Source organism: Phalacrocorax aristotelis, chromosome 14, assembly GCF_949628215.1.
Source record: "Phalacrocorax aristotelis chromosome 14, bGulAri2.1, whole genome shotgun sequence".
Lineage (NCBI taxonomy): Eukaryota > Metazoa > Chordata > Aves > Suliformes > Phalacrocoracidae > Phalacrocorax > Phalacrocorax aristotelis.
Genome location: NC_134289.1, coordinates 16,984,231 through 17,003,333, shown reverse-complemented (window position 1 = coordinate 17,003,333; position 19,103 = coordinate 16,984,231). Strand labels below are relative to the sequence as shown.

Here is a 19,103-nt window from a genome sequence, read left to right as displayed (position 1 = left end):
CCGAGCTCATTGACAGGGACAGAAACCCCCTGGTTTTTGCACTTTCATTTGAAGTGCATATTCTTTGGGTGTCTTCAGCACATTCTGATATCCCAGGGAGATCCATGACACAAGAGTAATTGCACATAATGTAAACAAGATCTGCATTAGTTGGCTCTTTTACTCAGAATCCCTTTCCAAGTCCGGATGTGTGATGTGTAAATGTTAGGAGAACAGAGTCCTTATGAAGTAGCTTTATCAAATGCAGCTAGTCTTCCAGCAAAACAGAGAAAATATAAATTAGAGCTCAAGACCTTGGTCAAATCTGGTGCATAAAATTTTATGGTTATATTTAATGTTCCATATGTGCTTTGGACAAGTGCCATGTTTGTAAAGAACTGCTTCAATATTATTTTTTAAAAGTGACACTTCTAGCACAGTATCCTCTGCAAACTGTTCACTGCTCGCCGTGTAAGCCAGCCAGACTCCAAATAAACTGTTTTCATGGTCTAAACCTAAGATCAAAATGCCTTTTAGAGCATGACGATTTTCAAAACACGGCATGTAGATGTCATACGTGACTTTGCAAAGCATAATTCGGAAGAGTTGATTAACTTGACTGAAAGAGAGGACCATATGATAAAAAGATCTGTCCAGAGACAAGAATTAGGAAGATGTATACATGTCTGCTGGTGCTGAGTATCTGTTCTAGCCTGTTTATAACATAATTAGATTTTACTACGTTATATGAGCACTGCATTCCTCCTAGCTCTTTTAGGAAAAACAAACCTCGACTCAAGGAGATTCTACAAATTTGTGCCACTTTTCAGAGGTCCTAGCCCTTTTTTTTCTTTTTTTTTTTTAAATTCTTTTCCCTAAATCCCTAAATAGCTGTCGTCTTAAAAAGCTTCCAGTGCAGCATCTGGTGTACTGTTACTGCCACTACTTCTGCTCTGAAAGCATAGCACTACTGTTTTAGAGTGTTCCCATTCATTTGTCATCTGGTATTTGGCCAAAGAAATTATTACAAATATAAGAGAAAAAAGTAAATTTTCAGGAACCCAAACCAGAATGTAGTCTGAACAAAAGAACAGCACTGCTTTGACCCTACAGCTCTTTTCAAATTTTGCATAAAATGGAAGAGACGCGTCTTGGAAGAAATCACAGGAATTCTTTGTGTTGGAAAGTGTGAGGCAAACTGAATAGATTGAAATAACTTCTGTTATATTTAAACACAAATATAATGCTACAGCCAGAGAGGGGGAAAAATATATATTATTTGCACTTCTAAGCACTCAGGAGGTGTGAGAAATCTGTAGTGAAGGGCTTGAGCAAGTACTTAGCTAAAAATAACCTGTCAAAAACTGAATTACTACTGCTATTACTATGAGTACTAATTTCAGCTTCACAATAATGTGCAGTCTTATATTTGTCATTAAATAAACTAAGAAATGTATCAGGTGGAATTTCAGGTTCATTGACAATATGCTAACATATACTAAGCATATAGTAATGGTTAACAAATATATAAATGTATATTAATATATAATCTCAATCTGTTATCTCATTAATTGAAAAATAGTCGTGAGACAAATCCTAGAATAAATGTAGCAGTTTAGAGACATAGAAGTAGCGGTAAAATTGGTAACTCTTCTGAAGTTTAGCTGAGGACTCGAAAATGTTCGAGTCTGGGAGCATGTGGAGAATGTGCACGCGCTGGAATCAGCTGGTGAGGGGTTTGTGTGCTTACGTACAAAATTCATAGAACGTTGTTGCCTGAAAACTGTGATACATTTTTACGATCGTTTAGAGTATGCAACTGGTGCCGCTAGGAGAGTGCCCCTGCTTAGCGGAGATGGAGAGGACTGCTCTTGTAGAAAACGCACCGCTGAAACTGAAAGTTTTCTTTTATTCAAACGTAGACCAAATATTTCCTTTCTCTTCTGTGTGGGCTGAGTCCAGATTTTACTCCTCAGCGTGGCTCTAAAAGTTATCTGTGTGAATTTATGAACCGAAGGACAACGTTGCATAGCAAATTGTACAACAGCCTCAGCCCTTATGCTCTAAGAAAAAATGTATTTGCACTTTAATGTTTTATAGCTGGTGAATGTATCAAATGATATTTTTAAGAGAGGATAGGTAATAATTCATTGCAACTGTATTAACAAGGTAGAATTACCTCATAGTAACAAAAAGCTACAGCAATACTTTTTAACGTGGATGGTGATGTAACCAGCATATCTCACACTGCAGGTCTCCATAACCTTCAAGTGCTCAGAAAACTTGGCAGTGCCAACAAGTTGTGGTACTTCAGTGGCTATGGTTCAGTTGCAGGCAGGGGTGGTTTCCTTTCCCTAGTTAGGGGTCTCGTGAGTAAAAATGTGTGCGAAAACCTTTGATTTAACCAGGAACGGTTTGAAGAATGGCTGCACGGAGGAGAAGGCTGGAATGCAGAAGGTTCCTGAGAGGGAGGTCACCTTTCTTTCGCCAGGAGCTCTGTATGCATTTGGCAGAGTCGTGTGCACGTGCGCGTGGGTTCGCAACGTTGGTTTAACAGGGAAGGCAAACGCCTGACAGACAAAACCGCTACGGATTCGGTTTCTTGTCACCGTTACTGCTACATATCCAGGGCATCTTAGAGCAAGCGACCACGGTGAAAGGAAGGGGTTTGCATACAGTGATCCATGTAATAATGCATTGCTAAACTACGCACTTTGAACAAATAGGTTGTTGTCATAATTACGCTGTTATGTATTAGGTGAAAGATTACTGATCTTTGATGCAGGAATGTAATTTTCCATAATTAAATCATATAAATTTGATTTTTTTTTCCATAGGAATTCATACATATTCATACATCATTTTATATCCTTTTTTGCATCTTACTCTTCATCTTTTTCCCTTTTTTCTATGAGAGTGTGGTGCTTTAAAAGTAGAAAGGAGTGCAGAGAATGCTTACGGTTTGCTTTCTGCCACAGGGATTCTGAACCCCACTTCTTGAAAAAGTTCCACTTTCATGTTTGAAAGAAGAGTAACAGAACCAAGCAGTAGGATAGTCATGATCTTCTACCTAAGCCAATTTTAAAAGGAAAAAGCAATTATAATGAAAGGAGAGCGATTTGAATGCATGAAGCAATTGGTTATAGAAAATTTGCATGTCTGCTGCCAAGCATATTATAACCCACATGAAGTAATTAGGAGAAGCTCAGTGGTCAAAACATTAGCGGACTTCCATGTTGTCTTCATCTTTGGGGTGCTGTACTGATGCTAGCAGTCCTTTGGCCAGCAGAGGCTGGGTGAAGGTGTTTTCCTAGTTTGAGAGATACTGCTTAGTTGTCAGAGCAGCTTGTTCTGATTCTCGTGCCTGACTACCCTCACCTGCTGCACAGCTGTGCCTAGTTGCTTGGTTTCCTCAGCTGTTTCTTCTCCATCCTAACAGCCATCTGACTTTTCTGCGTATATCAGTAAGTCTGTGACAAAGTCTTTACCTGTCTGCCTGGCCCCGGCATGGATTTTATCCCGTGCTTGGAGTTGGTAGCTACTATCTTAACACGAAATATAATATCAAATTTTGAAGACCTTGACGGACTGGAGGAATGGGCCAACAGGCATCTCCTGAAGTTCAACAAATGGATATAGCAGGTCCTGTACCTGGGGAGGAATGTCGGTCCCAGGACAGGCGGGGACCAGCTGGGTGGAAATCAGCTTTGCAAAAAAGGGCCTCAGGATCCTGGCGGGCAAAAAATGGATTTGAGCCAGCAACGTACCCTCGTGGCAAAGAAGGCCAAGAGCATCGCGGGCTGCGTTAGGAAGAGCGTTGCCTGCAGGAGGAGGGTGGTGATTGATGCGGGTGGAGGGGGGCACAAATTCACCTACAGGAAACTCCCACTTAACCATAAGAAATAACCTTTACTGAGAGGCGTGGTCAAATGCTGGCACAGGTTTCCCAGAGAGGCTGTGGAGCCTCCATCCTTGGAGATACCCAAACCCCAGCGGTCCTGGGCACCCTCCTTTAGCTGACCCTGCTTGAGGAGGGGGTTGGACTAGATGATCTTCGGAGACTTCTTCCAACTTCAACCACTCTGTGATTTTGTAATACCTCTTTAAACTGTGTTAGAATTTGTGATCCATCTCATTTAATTACCTGACTTTTCTTTCAGTCTCTGCTCTGTCTTAGCCCATCTCAGGTTCAGGTTGGCTCCTCTTAGAAAAGGAACAATCATACCAAAAAAACCAGTCATCCTCAAACACATACTGGTCAGAAGCAGGTGAATTTTAACTTTATGGTTTTAAAAATAAAAATGGTGCAAGAAATCAGCAACTTGTCCAGGGTGACAGATAGTGCCTTAGTCACATCTGGAATTAGAGTTCACGTTCGGTGAGGACCACAGTGACCTAACCGTGGTCAGACTGAAATTTTGTTTTGCCATGTATGACCGTGTTGTGAGAGAGCGCCACTAGTACAGACAGAGAGCTAGGGTTTTCCTTCCATAAAGTAGCTGCAATAGCTAAAACTGAAAATACAAGAAGAAAATTTATCTTGAATATTCATACCTTGAACACAGATAAATGCATCATCAAATTAGCATTAAATAGCACAACACACTCCAGTAAGAATCTTTAAGTCAGCTGGGTTCAAACTTAATTGAAAGGGTAAAATGTGTAATATTAAGATCAGTTAAAAATTAGTGTTATGGCTGGAGGTTGCAGTGAGCAATTTTATTTTCTTCCCTGAGTTAACAAGTGGTGCAAGTCTAGCTCATGAAGAGAGTTGCACGATGATTGCTCTTTACAGGGTTCCCAATACCATAGCCTTAGTTATAATTCTAAATGGCTGTGCATGACATCATACCAAACAAAGTATATAAAACAACTCAATTTCGCTGCTAAAAATGTGTTAGCCTTTTATCTGGACTAGAGACAAGTCCTGCTGGATCCCAGTGCTTTTAGCACGGTATCTGATTATTCTCTTCACCTGCAATTGCTAGATGAGAATATCTTGTCAGTGATTTGAGGCTGGTCTGAGCGGTTGCAATCATGGAAGGCCTTGTTGAAAATGATGCAATCTTTTATTTCTGTTTGTCATCTTTCAGCCAAAAAGTGAACATGAAGAGCATCCATTCAGCAGTATTAAAGACTTCGAAAGACCTCACACATCTTTTATTTTTTATATGCATATAAAACTTACACCTTCTAGCTATTAAATTCATTTTGAGATATTTGTTTTAGTTTTTATTAAGTTCTCCTCATTCAGTGTTGATTAAGGAAGGGGTCTTTTTTTTCTTCTCCTTTTCTGATCACGATGCATCCGGTTTTAAGACAGAGACACACATTTGTGTAAAGAGGTGGTGTAAGGAAGTGTAGTTCACTAATTTGATGCTTATAATACGTGAGGAGGGAGACACAGAGAGTCATAGGTGTTCGGTTCTTTAGGTAAGGATGTAAGGTAGAGATACAAGTAATAGCGCTTTATCCATCATAACATTTCAAAGTGGCTCAGGGGCATATCACCGCTGCAGCTGTTGCGCAGACCCTGTAATGGCATTAAGCTCTGACTCGGGGTGATTTTTTTTCTGTAGAAGATTCTAGCAGGAACTATAGTTCTGGTAATAACCTGAACAGGAGAATAAATAACTCGAATATTAATGAATTGTACGTAATACAGACGCTCCAGGGTGAACCCAAACAGGACAGGGAAGACGTTTCTCTCTTGGTTCTTTTCACACTAGGCTGCTTCAGACAAAACCCTCTGGTACTCTGCCAGAACTCTCTCGGAACGTTACGGCTTTAACCCCATACAGTACTTATACTTGTTCTGATTATTCACTTGAACTGATTATTATTATTTTCATCGACTGGGTGAATAGCATAGAACTATCTCTGGGTGATAGTGTAGATATATTTAGCAGTTTCTTTAGCACTACTGGAGCAAGCTGAAATAATATTTTAAGATACGATATGAACTCTTGCTATCCTTTACGAAGAAAAGCAGTTTTGGGGTCTGGCACTGCTCATGGGAAAAGTAAAGAGGGAAAAAACCCACTTCAGTGTTCCTTTATGATAATCTGCCCATCCAACTGCTGCCAGCTGTGCTCTCCTCAGTCACAACCAGTGACGGGGAGGTACTTGCCCAGATACTGCTGATTCCCAGGGCTGACTCCCAGGCTCTGTGCGAGGACTGTCCGTTTTGTGACCGGCTTTTATTGATCTTCTCTGAAACGTGAACGGGTGTACACTCCTGACCCAAACAAAGATAATCCTTCTGTGCTTGTCCAGTGAAAATAATTTGGAGGCATTACATGCGTGTAACTCATCCCCAAGTATAGCTCAAGCTTTATCAGCTGTAGCCGAATTTCACCAGATAGACATTTGTTTCAGAAAATACGCTGGGTGGTTCTTTTGACTCCTGCTTCTCAAACTCTCTTATGACACATATTAAAGCAACTGTCTCTGGGGGAAATAAAAAAGGGGAAAAAAAAAGGATAAAATCAGATTTGCCTCTTGAGCCCTGAATGCCTTTATAAATGGCCATTTTTTAATAAAGGCGTATGAGCTTGTATTGCTTTTACAGAGTGCAATGTAGTAGTAGTTGACCCTAAAGTAATGCCTGTCTAAGTCAGACTGCAATGGCATAAAAGGCTGGATAGGACTATCTACAGTGTTTTGAGTAACTATTGATAACTATTTAGCACTGAATTGAAGAGGAAAATATGTATTTTACCACTAACCACAAGAAATGTACTGTTAGCACTGAAGGTTAGCGATCCAGCTGGAACTACATCCTATGGACTTTCTGTCCATTCATTTTAAATAACAGAATGATAGTGGCCATTTGTTGAAATCATGTTTTCAAGTGATCATCGGATAGTCTTCGTCGGTATCTGCCTTGATTCCTCAGGCGGGTTGTAGTTATCACTCCCACAGCTTGGACATCACCCCGATGTGCATAGCATGAAAGCAATCTCAGTTCTTGCGTGCTGTTAACTCAGCGTGTTAGGAAGTGTGGGTCTGTTGTTGTGTATGTGGATATACGCACCTATTATATTCTCAATTAAAATTGGGATGGGCAGTAAAATCGGGTATAACTTAGTTTGGCTTTGTGTAGCATTCACAGGGAAGAGTGGTACAAAGGCAGATCGTATTAGTGCGCGTTTGTGGGCTGCATAAAATACCTGGGTTTGATACAAGATCACTCCACCAACTGTGTTGCGAAGCTAGTGGGCATAGGTATGACATCTTTGTTATAATTCAAAGGTAGCAACTGAAAATCCGTTGTCCCGTCTGTGCCTTAAGCCATGTTTCCAGGGTCGTATTTAATGTAAACTGGCCTGGAGCTGGAAGAGTGAAAACCACGTCATGGCACAGCTCACTAGCCCCCCTCCTTAAAAACCAGTGTAGCTCCTGTGCTGTGACGAGTGTTTTATGAAGGAAATACCAAAAGGAGGGCACATGGTGATCTTGACAGTAGTATTCTTCATCTGTATCTTCCGACAAAAAAAAAAAGAAGGAGATTTTAACAGAAGATGTCTTTTAAGGGCCTGTGTTCAGAATTACCAGGCACAACAGATCCTGCTGAAATCAGGGGCTCTGGGTTCCTATGGAGTATGTAAAAGTAAAGGTATAGCTCTGAAAGCAGAGAATGCTGTGAGAAGGCTCTTTGTGAAGGATAAGGAAAGATGTCAGAAGGGACAGGGAGGTAGGAAGGACAAATGTGCCTACCTAAGGAAAGCTGAAGTACAAGTGTTTGTGGTTATATCATAATAAAGCAGAAGACTTTCATGTCTCTCTAGTGTGGGAAGACAAATAATACATGATATTTTTTTTGTTATTTTAGAAAGCTTTACAAGTATACTGTCCTTTAGGAAGTCATTAATAAAAACACCTATTTCAGAAATACAATTTTAGGACCTATCTCTAAGAAAGGAGGTTGTCAATAAAATACAACTTTGATTATTTGAGTCAGTCTTCTATTAAATGATCTTGTAGGTATCAGTGTGCACCACTTGCATGAAAGTCTCCCCTATTTATCCATTCACTTGTTTCACTTTGTTGACACGCTTTTCATTAGGTAGCAGGGTTTTAATGTTAGAGAAAATTTCTGCAACTAACACTTTGTTGCAGCAAACAAGGGGTCCTGTAGAACAGCAAGAGAGGATGCAAGGAACACAAAGTTACACCAGGTTTAGATATGAACTCCTGAGTGGATTGATTGCACTACATGATTATACTGAGGAAAAAGGGAATTACGTGACCGAGATAATCGTAGCCTTTAATGTGTTCAGGCAACAGTGTAAATGGAAGTAGATGGGCTTCCTAGAAGACAGTCATACAACAGCAGGAGCCTGAAGCTGAGGAAGGAAATGTTTAAGATTGATTTTTTGAATATTTTGGCACCTAAGAAAGTCTCATAAGGTACAGTGGTGGAAATACTATTCAGGTTATAATCAAACATGGTCGGTACCAGTAGGAATGGTTCCGTCAAATGCAAACACTGAGTGGATGGTCCTTGTAGTCATCTTCTGTTTCTTATTGACTGAGTCCACTCAAGTTTGCTTTTTTTTTTTCCCTTGTTGTCGTTCTGCACTCTGATTTACTGCAAGGCTCTTCCTCTGTAGTTAAACACGCTGCATGTGTGTGTGCAGACTTTGGATTGCACTGATTCATGGCCCAGGCTGAACCCACCAAGTAACAGATTTGTTGTGCAGAGGAAGAAGATCATATTCCTGAAGATGTGAATAGGGCTTGTTTTGGGCAAGTCAGGAAGTTTTCAGTTATTGCAATAGGAACTCCCTCAAAACCTGCCAGTAATCGCCCAATTAAAAAAAGTTAATCAAATCCTTTTTTTTTTCTCCCTAAAGAAAAATAGTGAATTAGAGAGAGCTGCACAGGGTGGTACTGTAATATGTGAGTTGAGTTTATTCTGTGAGATGTTCCCTCTACCAAGAAGGATGGCAGGGGAGGGATTAGCTTCAGTGTCCCCTGCACTTGCTTTCTTGTGTAATTACGGGAAATGCATTCAGTGTGCAAGGGTATCATTGCTGTCCTGCTGTTTTATCATTTCTTTATGAGATAATGTTGATTTCAGCAATGAAATGCAAATTTAGTTTACAGTGCTCCTTTTCTCTGTATAAAGGTTAAAATGCATATTGTAGATAATACTGTTGTTGGTGCTTTTGAAACAGCCTTTGTCAGCTAATTTCAGCAATACATGGTTTTAAATGCTGTTCAGTGCAACTGCATGAGTTTTATGTTGGCCTACATTAATTAAATTTAACCCAACATGCATGTTGTTACCATTTTGGCTATAATTTGATCAAGTCATCATAAAAGCTTGGTACCAACAAAAAAAGATTTGGCTGCACTGAGAACATGTAGTGTGTAGCGTGCTTTCTGTGTGTTACGGCAAACTGAACGTACAATTATTGAAGTTGAGCCATCCTAACTCTATAATCGTAAAATTCTTCTAACACAGGGGGCTAACGAATACTCGTAGGAATGCAGATGCTAATGAATTCTGTGTTTGGAGGGTATGTTTCTGTTCCCTTATAAACAAATAGTTTGTATTGCTGGTGATAAAAGGGCTCCGAATTTTAACAAGTCCTGTTACAATTAGCCCCAGCATAGATTATAGACAGCTCCATTTGCTAAATGCTGGGACTCCAACAGCCATAAAATACACACAAGAATGGAAACAGTTTTCAGCTAGCAAGCGAGCTCTAACATAGCAGCAAGGCCAGCACCAACGGAAGTTGTCTTTTTTATTGTTATCTCTTTAATTTATCTCGCTTTCCTGTGTAAACTGCTCACTATTGTGCAACGAGAGGGTGTGTGTTAACTTCGGTGACATTGTGCTACTCCCATTAAGTAACCTTGTACACGGGTTTTTTTCAGCGTGACTGTACTTGGGATTTCCCCCCCCCCCCCCCCCCCCGAAACTGCACGAGCCAAATAATGTTTCATAACTAATAACAAATCCCATTTCTGCTCTAGGTGGTACGGCAATAAATTCGCTCTCACAGTTAGTAAAAAGATTATATAGAAAAAGGAGTGTGTTTTTAATGTATTTAGTACGAAAGAGTAAAAAGGTGGGGGGAGAGGGTTTTATGAAATGAGATGTTCTGTTGTAGACAATAATGGAAAATAGCTCTGAAAGTGCCAAGTTGCAGTAATGAATGAATAATGTCTAAAGTTTATCAAAACTGAAAGAACTCCTGATGTGAAATGAAGCCTCCTAAGAAAATTCTGTTCTGTCGCTGTTTTGCCTTGCTGTTGTCGCCTGTCACGCATGAATGGAAATGCTGCATTCTCCGGGGAGCGGTAAAGCTTCTGTGTAGGTTGTTTATTTCCTTAATCCCTCCTTCTTCGTGATTTCCAATGCCAGATATAAAATGGAAAGCCTGTAAATATAGTGATTATCATACTGATTATCACCTGCATCAGGGAACGCCCTGGCTGGCCGGTGCAGCCCTCGCAGTCCCCGCATGTTACAGCCACTTACATTTTAACCTGACTACTTTATTAGAGACGTGAGGCGCAGTGTGAGGTGCCCTAGGGCTGCCCAGATGGGGTCTGCTTGTTTCCTGTTCTCACTGTTATTGTGAATAGACACTAAAAGGTTCTCATCGCTTTTATCTGGTTAATTTACTTTGAACCGGCCCCGGCATTCAGGGCCTGCCGCGCATTTCTCACCATTTTGCAAACACCAAACCGTAGCCTCCAAACGTGTGCTTGGAGCTTTGTTATCTTTTTTACTGGAAAGGCCTTGATTCTTAGAGGGGTGTAATTCTGAGAGAGGCTGGTGCTCGGGGGGCTGCAGGCGCCGTCCTCGCTGAGGGAGCCTGCTCAGGAGTTACTCGGAGGTTCGGTTGATAGGAGAGAGGGAAATTAAGATTGCTGCTGTTCTTTGGCACGCTCAGACACCCTTAGATTAGAGGTCAACTGCAGGAAAATCTATGGCTGCGTGCTAGCTACCATTATTCATGGAGCCGGACAGCAGACCAGGCTAAAAGATGACGCTCTAACAGGAAAATCCAAAGATGAGATACTTTTTTAACAAATGTGCAATCATTTATCCTTTCTTGTGGAAGGGCCAGGTCTTTCAAACCACATGTGCTGTGCATGGGTGCCCCAGTACAGAAAATTGAGATTAATTCTCTCAGAGTCTCCCACATAAGGAAATACTACTTAACTAGAATAGTCTTTATTTCACAGATGTCAGAATGTACTGGTGTCCAGTTTCCTGGCCAAACAATAGTTTAACACAGATGTTAATGTCCCGCTGCATTGGGACATTAAAGAAACCCCCTTAGGACAGATCAGTGTAACTTCCGATTTCAATTGCTTGACCAAAAACCTGAGGTTAAAGAAGTAATTTGGCTACAGTACATCATTTTTAGTCCATTTTCTTATTCTCTGCCCCCTTATGACTCCCTTATTGTTCTTATTTTTGGGTTTTTTTTCCACGTCCCGGTCCCATCTGAGGCTTTCCTGATTGTGTTGCAGTTCATTGTAAGTGCATCGCTTCGGAGTGGAAGCTTGCAGCCTCCTTTTCTCATACAAGCACAGGCTTTGTTAATCACATGCTGGTTTAGGAAAACACTGCATGATATCTTTGAACCCTACGCTCCTTCTTGACAGCCAGGCTAGCAAATGTCATTGACTGTGTGATGTACAAGAAGGAATTCAATTGTAAGTAAATTGTCCAAGTGGCTAACCTTGCCCGCACCCAATTGTCAGGACCATGATTCAGTTTTTCTGTCAACATCAGCTAAGGCTAACCCGGTCAGCCTTATGTTTCTGCAGTGAAGCAGCCTGAGGAGTTGTGCTTTTCAGCTTATCACATTTTATTAACCTCAACTTACTGTTGTTATAATCAATTGTACCCACTTCAAATTCTTACGCTGCCCCCAAACTGGCAGATCATATAGGTGCACGAGTATGTATTTTCTGCGGCACTAAAAGCTGTCCTAGGGACACTGGACTTAAACGGTTTGGTACAGTAGTTATTTTCGTTTAATTGGATCAACTCACCATTTTGGCTCAAGACTTATCCCTCTATTAATATCACTTGGCAAAGATAATCTGGAAGAATGCAAGTGAAAACATAAAGGCTTTGAGGGGTTTCTGCAATATTTGCAACGTTAGGGTAGGAAGTGAGTAAAGGAGAAAGAACGTTGCTATTGTCTCCTGTCTCCTTGCTTTTATTTCAAAACAGATTTTAATTGCTCCAATTAATATAAATAAGAAATGAGGACATTCTGATACCCTGATGTTTCCTCTGTTCTTTCAGGAAAAGAACATAGTTAAAATGCCTAAAGCAGTGATTAAGACATCAGAGTATTTTATAAAATGCTCATCTGATTCCACCACAAGGGTTTGAAGGCATTGTGTGATCCTGGTTTTCTTTAACGCTCCGTAGATGACAAATGATTTTTTTTAAATGGCTCGATAACCTGTATGCCATGAAGTGCCGTACATAAATGGGGATGTGATATAATTTCAATTAAAAATACGTCTGAAGGATGTTCGTCTGGATTTGAAGTAGTGGTTTCCTAGTCAAAGCCCTGTCTCCTGAAGTAACTTTCCTCGCCTGGAAAAAACCTATTGTACCTTCTTAATTTGAACTTGTGAAGTGTGTTGACATTGTACCGTTGTCAGGCTCGAGGGAAGGAGGGGGAAGCTTTTGGTGCGACTATCAGAATTGAACAACTGTATATGGGTATATTGAGATAATCGTGTAAAAGGAAAACTGGCTGAATGAGTTTCAAAATGTGTTATTTCTTCATTATCTAGCACTTTATAATTAACTGTTCTTTTTTTTATTATTTCAGGAAGCTGCCACTTTTGCTAGAGAGCAAGGCTTTGAGGTGAGTTAACCCACAATTGCACACTAAACAGATCCTAAAGGTTTTTTTTCTTGCTGATAATGAAGTTCTTTTGGACAATGATTGATGTGCTATTATACTCTCCAAGCCTCGCAGCGGTTGCCATGGAAACTTGGCAGTCGTCATGGTTTCTTTGTTCTGCCAGCTCAGTGTTATGACGCACTCTGCTAGGTCTGCACCCAACATCGCCTACAGATGTTATTTATTGAATTTTGAAAAGCCTCTTGGGAAGCCGAGAGGTTGGGCACGGTTTCAAGCTGCCTCTGCAGATATGGGACCTGTCAGTTTGTTCAGTTAAAAAGCTACCTCATTAGCTGCATTACACTCCGTAAGGATTCACTGCTACAGCAGTGGCGAAGCAAGACTAAATAGCGAAATATAACACCGCTTAAATAACTTAAACCCTGCCATGTGCGGATTATCATTATGCAAATGAATTTTAGAAAGGTTGTATATAAAATCGTTAGGTACTGATTAATGTAAACCGTGCTTCCACAAACAGCTTCTTTTAGATGGGGTAGCGTGGAATTTGTGTTTCAAAACATATTCGAGTTGGTGTTTTCCATCTGTGCTCTAAAAATGTATGATCCTCTACTTTCTTGAAGTAAACACTGTTGATTTTACAGTGATTTTTCAGAGCTTTTGATTCCATCTTCCTGAGGCATTTATTTGAATAGTATCTCCCATTGGCTAAATTCAGATAACTTAATCTGGAGAGCTATCAGCTATTGGTCTCTAATGCGGAATTCGGATAGGCAGGTTTTAAATACTATAATTAATGTGACAACGGTTGGGCTAATTTCGCAGATAGTAAGTGATCTTAGTGAAATCTAAATTGCAGAACTGAACACACATAAATCCTTTTACATGTATTTTCGCTGGAATAAGACCCACCTTAATTGATTTGTTTGCAGTGTAAAAGAACAGATAGGAGTTTGACTGCTCAACACCCATTTTGCATAAATAATAGAAGCCACGCAATTCAAACCGCATCGCTTTAAGAACATGCCATTTTTGTGAGTGGATGGTTGCATGTAAAAAGAAGAGGAAAAGACTGACAGCTTTTGTTCTACAATTTAGATTTCTTTAGAACCGTACACCAGCAGGTACATCAATGCCATCAGTGTTTTAGATATTAAAACTGTGGGCTGTCCCATTTCATTTTATGTTTCCCAAATTCATGTGGCTGCTTTGTAGAAATTAAGACTTTTTATCACTGTCAATTTTCATTTGTATCATCTGTATTGTTAGCATAAAAATACACTTTGAGTTTATTCTATCAAATGAATGAATTTCACAGATGCCTCCAAATATAATATGAAGCATAACGAATTATTGGTACCCTCTGGTAGCTAGACAATAAAAAAAGAAAGGAAGTAGTGTATTAAGTCTACCCATTCTATATTTTTATTGCCCCCTTGAGCTAAAGACTTTGAATGTGCCTGGTTTAAATTCAGTTCTAGTGACAAACTGCTTTTGCTGGTGTCTGCTAACTACCGTCATATTAACCTTTCCATTAGTGCTTGCTTAGAGATTCTAGCACAGCTCCTACGGAACATCCTAAATCTGCCACATTTGATTACAGCATATCAGTAAAGCGCACAATGATTATGATCTTATCTCTTATTACCCCCTCCCTCGGCAACAACTCACACGTCGAGTTTGCTGACAGAGATGTGTAAGACTTGATAAGCGTCCACAGGCTTGTTCTCCCATTGTGCTGCGGAGGCAAAAAATTCACACTACTAATAAAGTAGCTTAGGAAAAACTTACACAGCTTCAATTAGCCTTTCAATTAAAAACAAGAAAACTTTCTAGCAACTCTCAAAAGCTTGCAGAACTGATTCTGCCGTTTGTATTGAGAATAGAGAACTGACAAAACACAGAGAAGTGAAGTAAAGGGCTGGGGTGACCAGAGCAAAAATCAAGAGCATGTTTATGATAGAAGTTATGAAAAGCTGCTGGTAGCTCCGTTTGAATTGCAGCCTGGAAGTTTATTTTTTAACAGAAAGCATCGGAGGTCCTTTAGCATGGAGAATCAGTTGTGACTAGCTTCTTTATTTTTCTTTCTTTTTTTTTTTTTAATCATCTGCTTTTCTACCTTCCAGTAATTTCAATAATTTCTGTGGACTAAATGCATCTTTTAAATATACATCGAGTTAAGTATATCTGAAACAACTCTTGAAAAAATAAAAAAGTAGTACAATCAAGTCAACTTCAGGAAAAAATACACTTTTTCTGAAGAAATAAAGTCTTGTCCCAGGCAAGAGAAAACACTTCCACGACACAAATTTGTTTTTTCTTTGTAAGAGAAGCTATGTTCAAAGGAATTTCTGTTTTTCGCTTCTTACCAAGAGTTACTTTTCCATTGTACTTTGCTGAAATCCAAGATATTTTTGTAAAATCAATCACGATATTTGAAGACCATTATTTCCTTCATTTTATCTCCTGACCAACCCTTATCTGTAATAATCGAAAGTAGAACATTACTTTTGCTGCAGTCTCTTCCTGGGGTGCATCGTTTCCTTTTTTGTGAATTTCATGTTCCATGACATTTTAAAACTATTAAATAAATAGTAAATTCACTGTCTGTGAAGACAGTGCTTCATCCTGATTGTGTGTTGCAGTCTTCTCAGTAATACATGATAATAGTCACAATTTTTATCCCAGGGAAGCTCTTGGACGTGGTTCCCCTTGAAGCAGTAGAGTGGTTGTCAGTATATTCTAAGGGAATGTTCATAATAGGTTTCAAATAACAAAATTGCCAGGACAAAGGTTTATGAGGTTTTGTTTTTACAAAATGGTAACTTGCTGTTTATTCTATTTAGGCATTGGGAAAACATAATCCTACTTTAACATAAAACTCAGGGTTCAGCTCTGTCTGGCAGCCCAAGCAGTAAAGTGAAGTGAAAGGGGCAGCATGTACCCAAGGGGTTAGCAGCAGCTGCTGTGCAAGGTAATCATTCCTGTTGGAGGCAGAGGTCTCCGCCTGAGCACGTGTTGGCTGGGGGACCAAGCTAGGGAGCGTTGGTACCCTGGACCAACTTCAGGTCTTCAAGCTGAGGAGGTTCACTGCACAGCTCCACTGTTTCCAGTGGGTTCGTGCCTGTTTAGGCCAGGGCTATGGTAGCCCCAGCGATTGTGTATGTGTTCAGAGGCAAAGATCAGAAGGCATCATTTGACTGGCAGTGCCAGGTTTTCACATAGCTCTATCTGATCCGGGGATAACTGGTGTGCTTTCTTTGCATGCGTAGATACCACTTATTTGCTGAACGAATGCCGCACGCGCGGTGTTTCAGGTGCGGCATCAAGAGGCAAATCATGCTTTCGTGAGATTCGTATGTCAGCTTTGCTAAATCAGACTCAAGGGTATAATTGGATATGTGTGAGTGTCCTGTGAATCTGGGACATGTTGTAGAGGCTTTAGGAGCACAAACCAGTACAGTATTACCATGCAGCCATGTCTGTAGGTACAGGGCATATAAGAAAGTCTCAATAAGTGTGCACGTACAAATCAGAGCAGAACAAATATTATTCATTTCAGATATTTAAAAATATTATGTATATTCTGAACAGAAATAGGAGATGACAACATTTCATGATGTTTGCCTGACAATGAAATGAGGGGCATAGTACCTCTGCAGTCTTAAGCTGTAAATATTCACGTATTATTGTGTCACAGTTGTACCTTCAAAATACAATATAATGGTAAAGTGGAGATATACTGTGGAAAAGTTAAAGCCTCCTCAACACTGAGATTGCAGCTCTTCCACTATATAAGCTCTATTTTATTCTCTTCCTTTGAAAAAATTTAGTATAGGAAGTGATTTTGGCTAAAAATGGCCAAGTTAATTCTCACAGAAGATGCTATTCGGTTACTTTTAAAGGCTGCACAACCAGACACAAGTCTCTAAACCACTGTGTTTTGGAACTTCTGGTTTTTTAAAAATGGCCTTTTTTCCCCCTGTATACCTTCCTTCTACTGTTACATGCTTATTATGTATTTAATTCTTCCTGAAAACATATGTGCTTTTTACTTTCTTTCGCTGTCTACTTATTTCATCCTTTACCATCATTCTTCACTAACCTTTTTCCTCAGGGTCCCCTTTCCCTCATATAAGTTCATCTTTATTCTTCCTTAAAGTGAAGAAATCATCTCTTGATCGTCCCATTTTCTCCTATTATAACTTCCTCGGCTTCCTTTTAAAATTTGAGTGCGTGTAAACACATTGCACAAGTATCTTCAAGCTCTTTGATTTCTGTGCCTGCCTTGCTCCACTGTAAATGTGCTTAATAAACTCACTAGTAGCCACTTCCTACTTAGCAAAAACTAAACACCTCTCTCCTGTTTCCTTTGATCTCCGTGATGCTGTATTGCATTTCATAGTTCATGGATCTCTCAATTATCAAGGCCTGAACTAGCGCAGAATTTAGGCGATCCTTCAGCAGCCTACGTATTGCCAAGCTGGAGGGCTGTAATTCTCCATCCGTCCCCTGTCCGACAGCTTGTGCGACCAGCTGACACCGGCTATTCACAACCCACTTAAAAAGGCATTTCAAAACAGAAGAGCAGCAATATCAGGTTTTTTCCTCTGGCATCTTTAAGGGACTCCTCGCCGTTCGAGAGTCAGGGTAAGATGGCCCCTCTCACTGTCCTCAGTCCTCGCAGAGGGGTTCAACGCTCTTCTCTTTCTTCTCTGGTGGAAGACGTTGCCTTCTAAAGGCTGCACTGACAGTCTAAGCAGGAGGAAGGAAGCAAGAGCACAAACGAGAGTGTAGTATGTGGAAATGAAAAGTATGAGGGAATTTAAGGAAGAGGTAAAGGGACTGGTAAGACTGATAAGTAAGGGGAAATTATTTTTGCATCTGGCAAACATGTATAAATCAGCGAGCTCAGGGACTACCAGAGTTGGGGGAGAAATTAAAGGAAGGCTAAGAGTATTGCAAAAGAGCTAGATAATTTTCACATAAATAGATACTGGTAAAGATATAGCCCGGGCATATTCTCTGTCCATAATAAAGGTGAAGTGCTTGAAGACCAACAAGATTATCAAAAATCAGCAAGTAACCAAGACTGAATGGTATGCAGATTATGGTTCTTGAAGTGTTTAACTGACCTGCTGATATAAATAATCAACCTCTTGTTAAAATCGGCAGCTGCAGTCAAAGTGGCACATACTCTGCGTGCGTTCCTAAATAACACTATATGCCAATTTTGGATGATAAAAATCAATTTATTAATAATATAAATTAATTGTAGCAACTTGGGTAAATTACTTGAAACCACTCTGACAGCTTCATAGATGAATTCTGTTCATTGTGTAATTGTGTTCAAAAAATGACTGAGGGTTCATAACAAACAGGACACAAAACAATGCAGAAAGCGTTGTTGTCTTTTCATATATTCAGCACCAGGCCTTCACCAAATCAGCCGTTTCACTGCAGTGGCTTGTTGCAGGGGTAAACTAGGGGAAAAAGTATGGTGTTATTTAACAGAGATATGAATAAAGTGGGGCGGAGAATAAAGTAGCACAGAGAATAATTATAGTCTTTCTTGCTTTTCCTAATGTTAAAAAATAAAAGAAAAAAAAAGAAAAAAGTATAAACGATGGCAAGAAATAGGTTTACATATAGCAAAGTTAATTTGTAGGACTTACTGACTTGAGATAAATCTGAGAACAAAAGCTTCCCACACAGCATTATAAAAGGATTTGATGCTTATACAAATAACAGGAATACCTATATTTAGATTAGATTGAATACTAAGCAGATTAGAAATTGCAATCCTTGTGTTTCAGGTCACAGGGCAGCTATGAGAATAGGCATTCTGTTCGTTCTAATGACAAGTTGTGCTGTCTGGACAGATGAGAGCCTTGGCTCAGGGTGCCAGTTTCTCTGTTCCTGGCTACCTGCACTGTAGTGCGCAAACAAACTCCTGACAGCAAAGATTCCCGAAATTTTTGCAGCTTAGCCTTACTTCAGCAAAGCGGGGGTGTTCTATGCCCCACTGAGTAGAGCTTTCACCCTTTGCTTCCCTGCATCTAATTATGCAACCAGCTGGTGAGCACAGAGCATATTCACCTGGGCTCTACACCTGGGAAGGTGCTGTACTCAGTTTACTTGGTGAGACCGGTTGCTGTAGGGAAGCTGGAGAAACAGTATTTGCAATCCTGCTGAAATCAGAGGGATGGTAGTAGTATAAAACCTGGCTAAATTGGATGAAAATCAGGCCCAGAGTTT

The 19,103-nt window shown here is 40.1% G+C and overlaps 1 protein-coding gene across 6 annotated transcripts in view; it reads left to right on the top strand.

The window, feature by feature from the left end:
• ADK (adenosine kinase) overlaps nucleotides 1-19,103 on the top strand; it is a 298,134-nt gene that overhangs the window by 237,198 nt on the left and 41,833 nt on the right. For all 6 annotated transcript variants that reach the window (XM_075109456.1, XM_075109455.1, XM_075109457.1 and 3 more), the window contains one exon: nucleotides 12,810-12,845. In XM_075109456.1, the coding sequence (XP_074965557.1) occupies nucleotides 12,810-12,845 (36 nt within the window). The remainder of the gene's footprint in view (nucleotides 1-12,809; nucleotides 12,846-19,103) is intronic.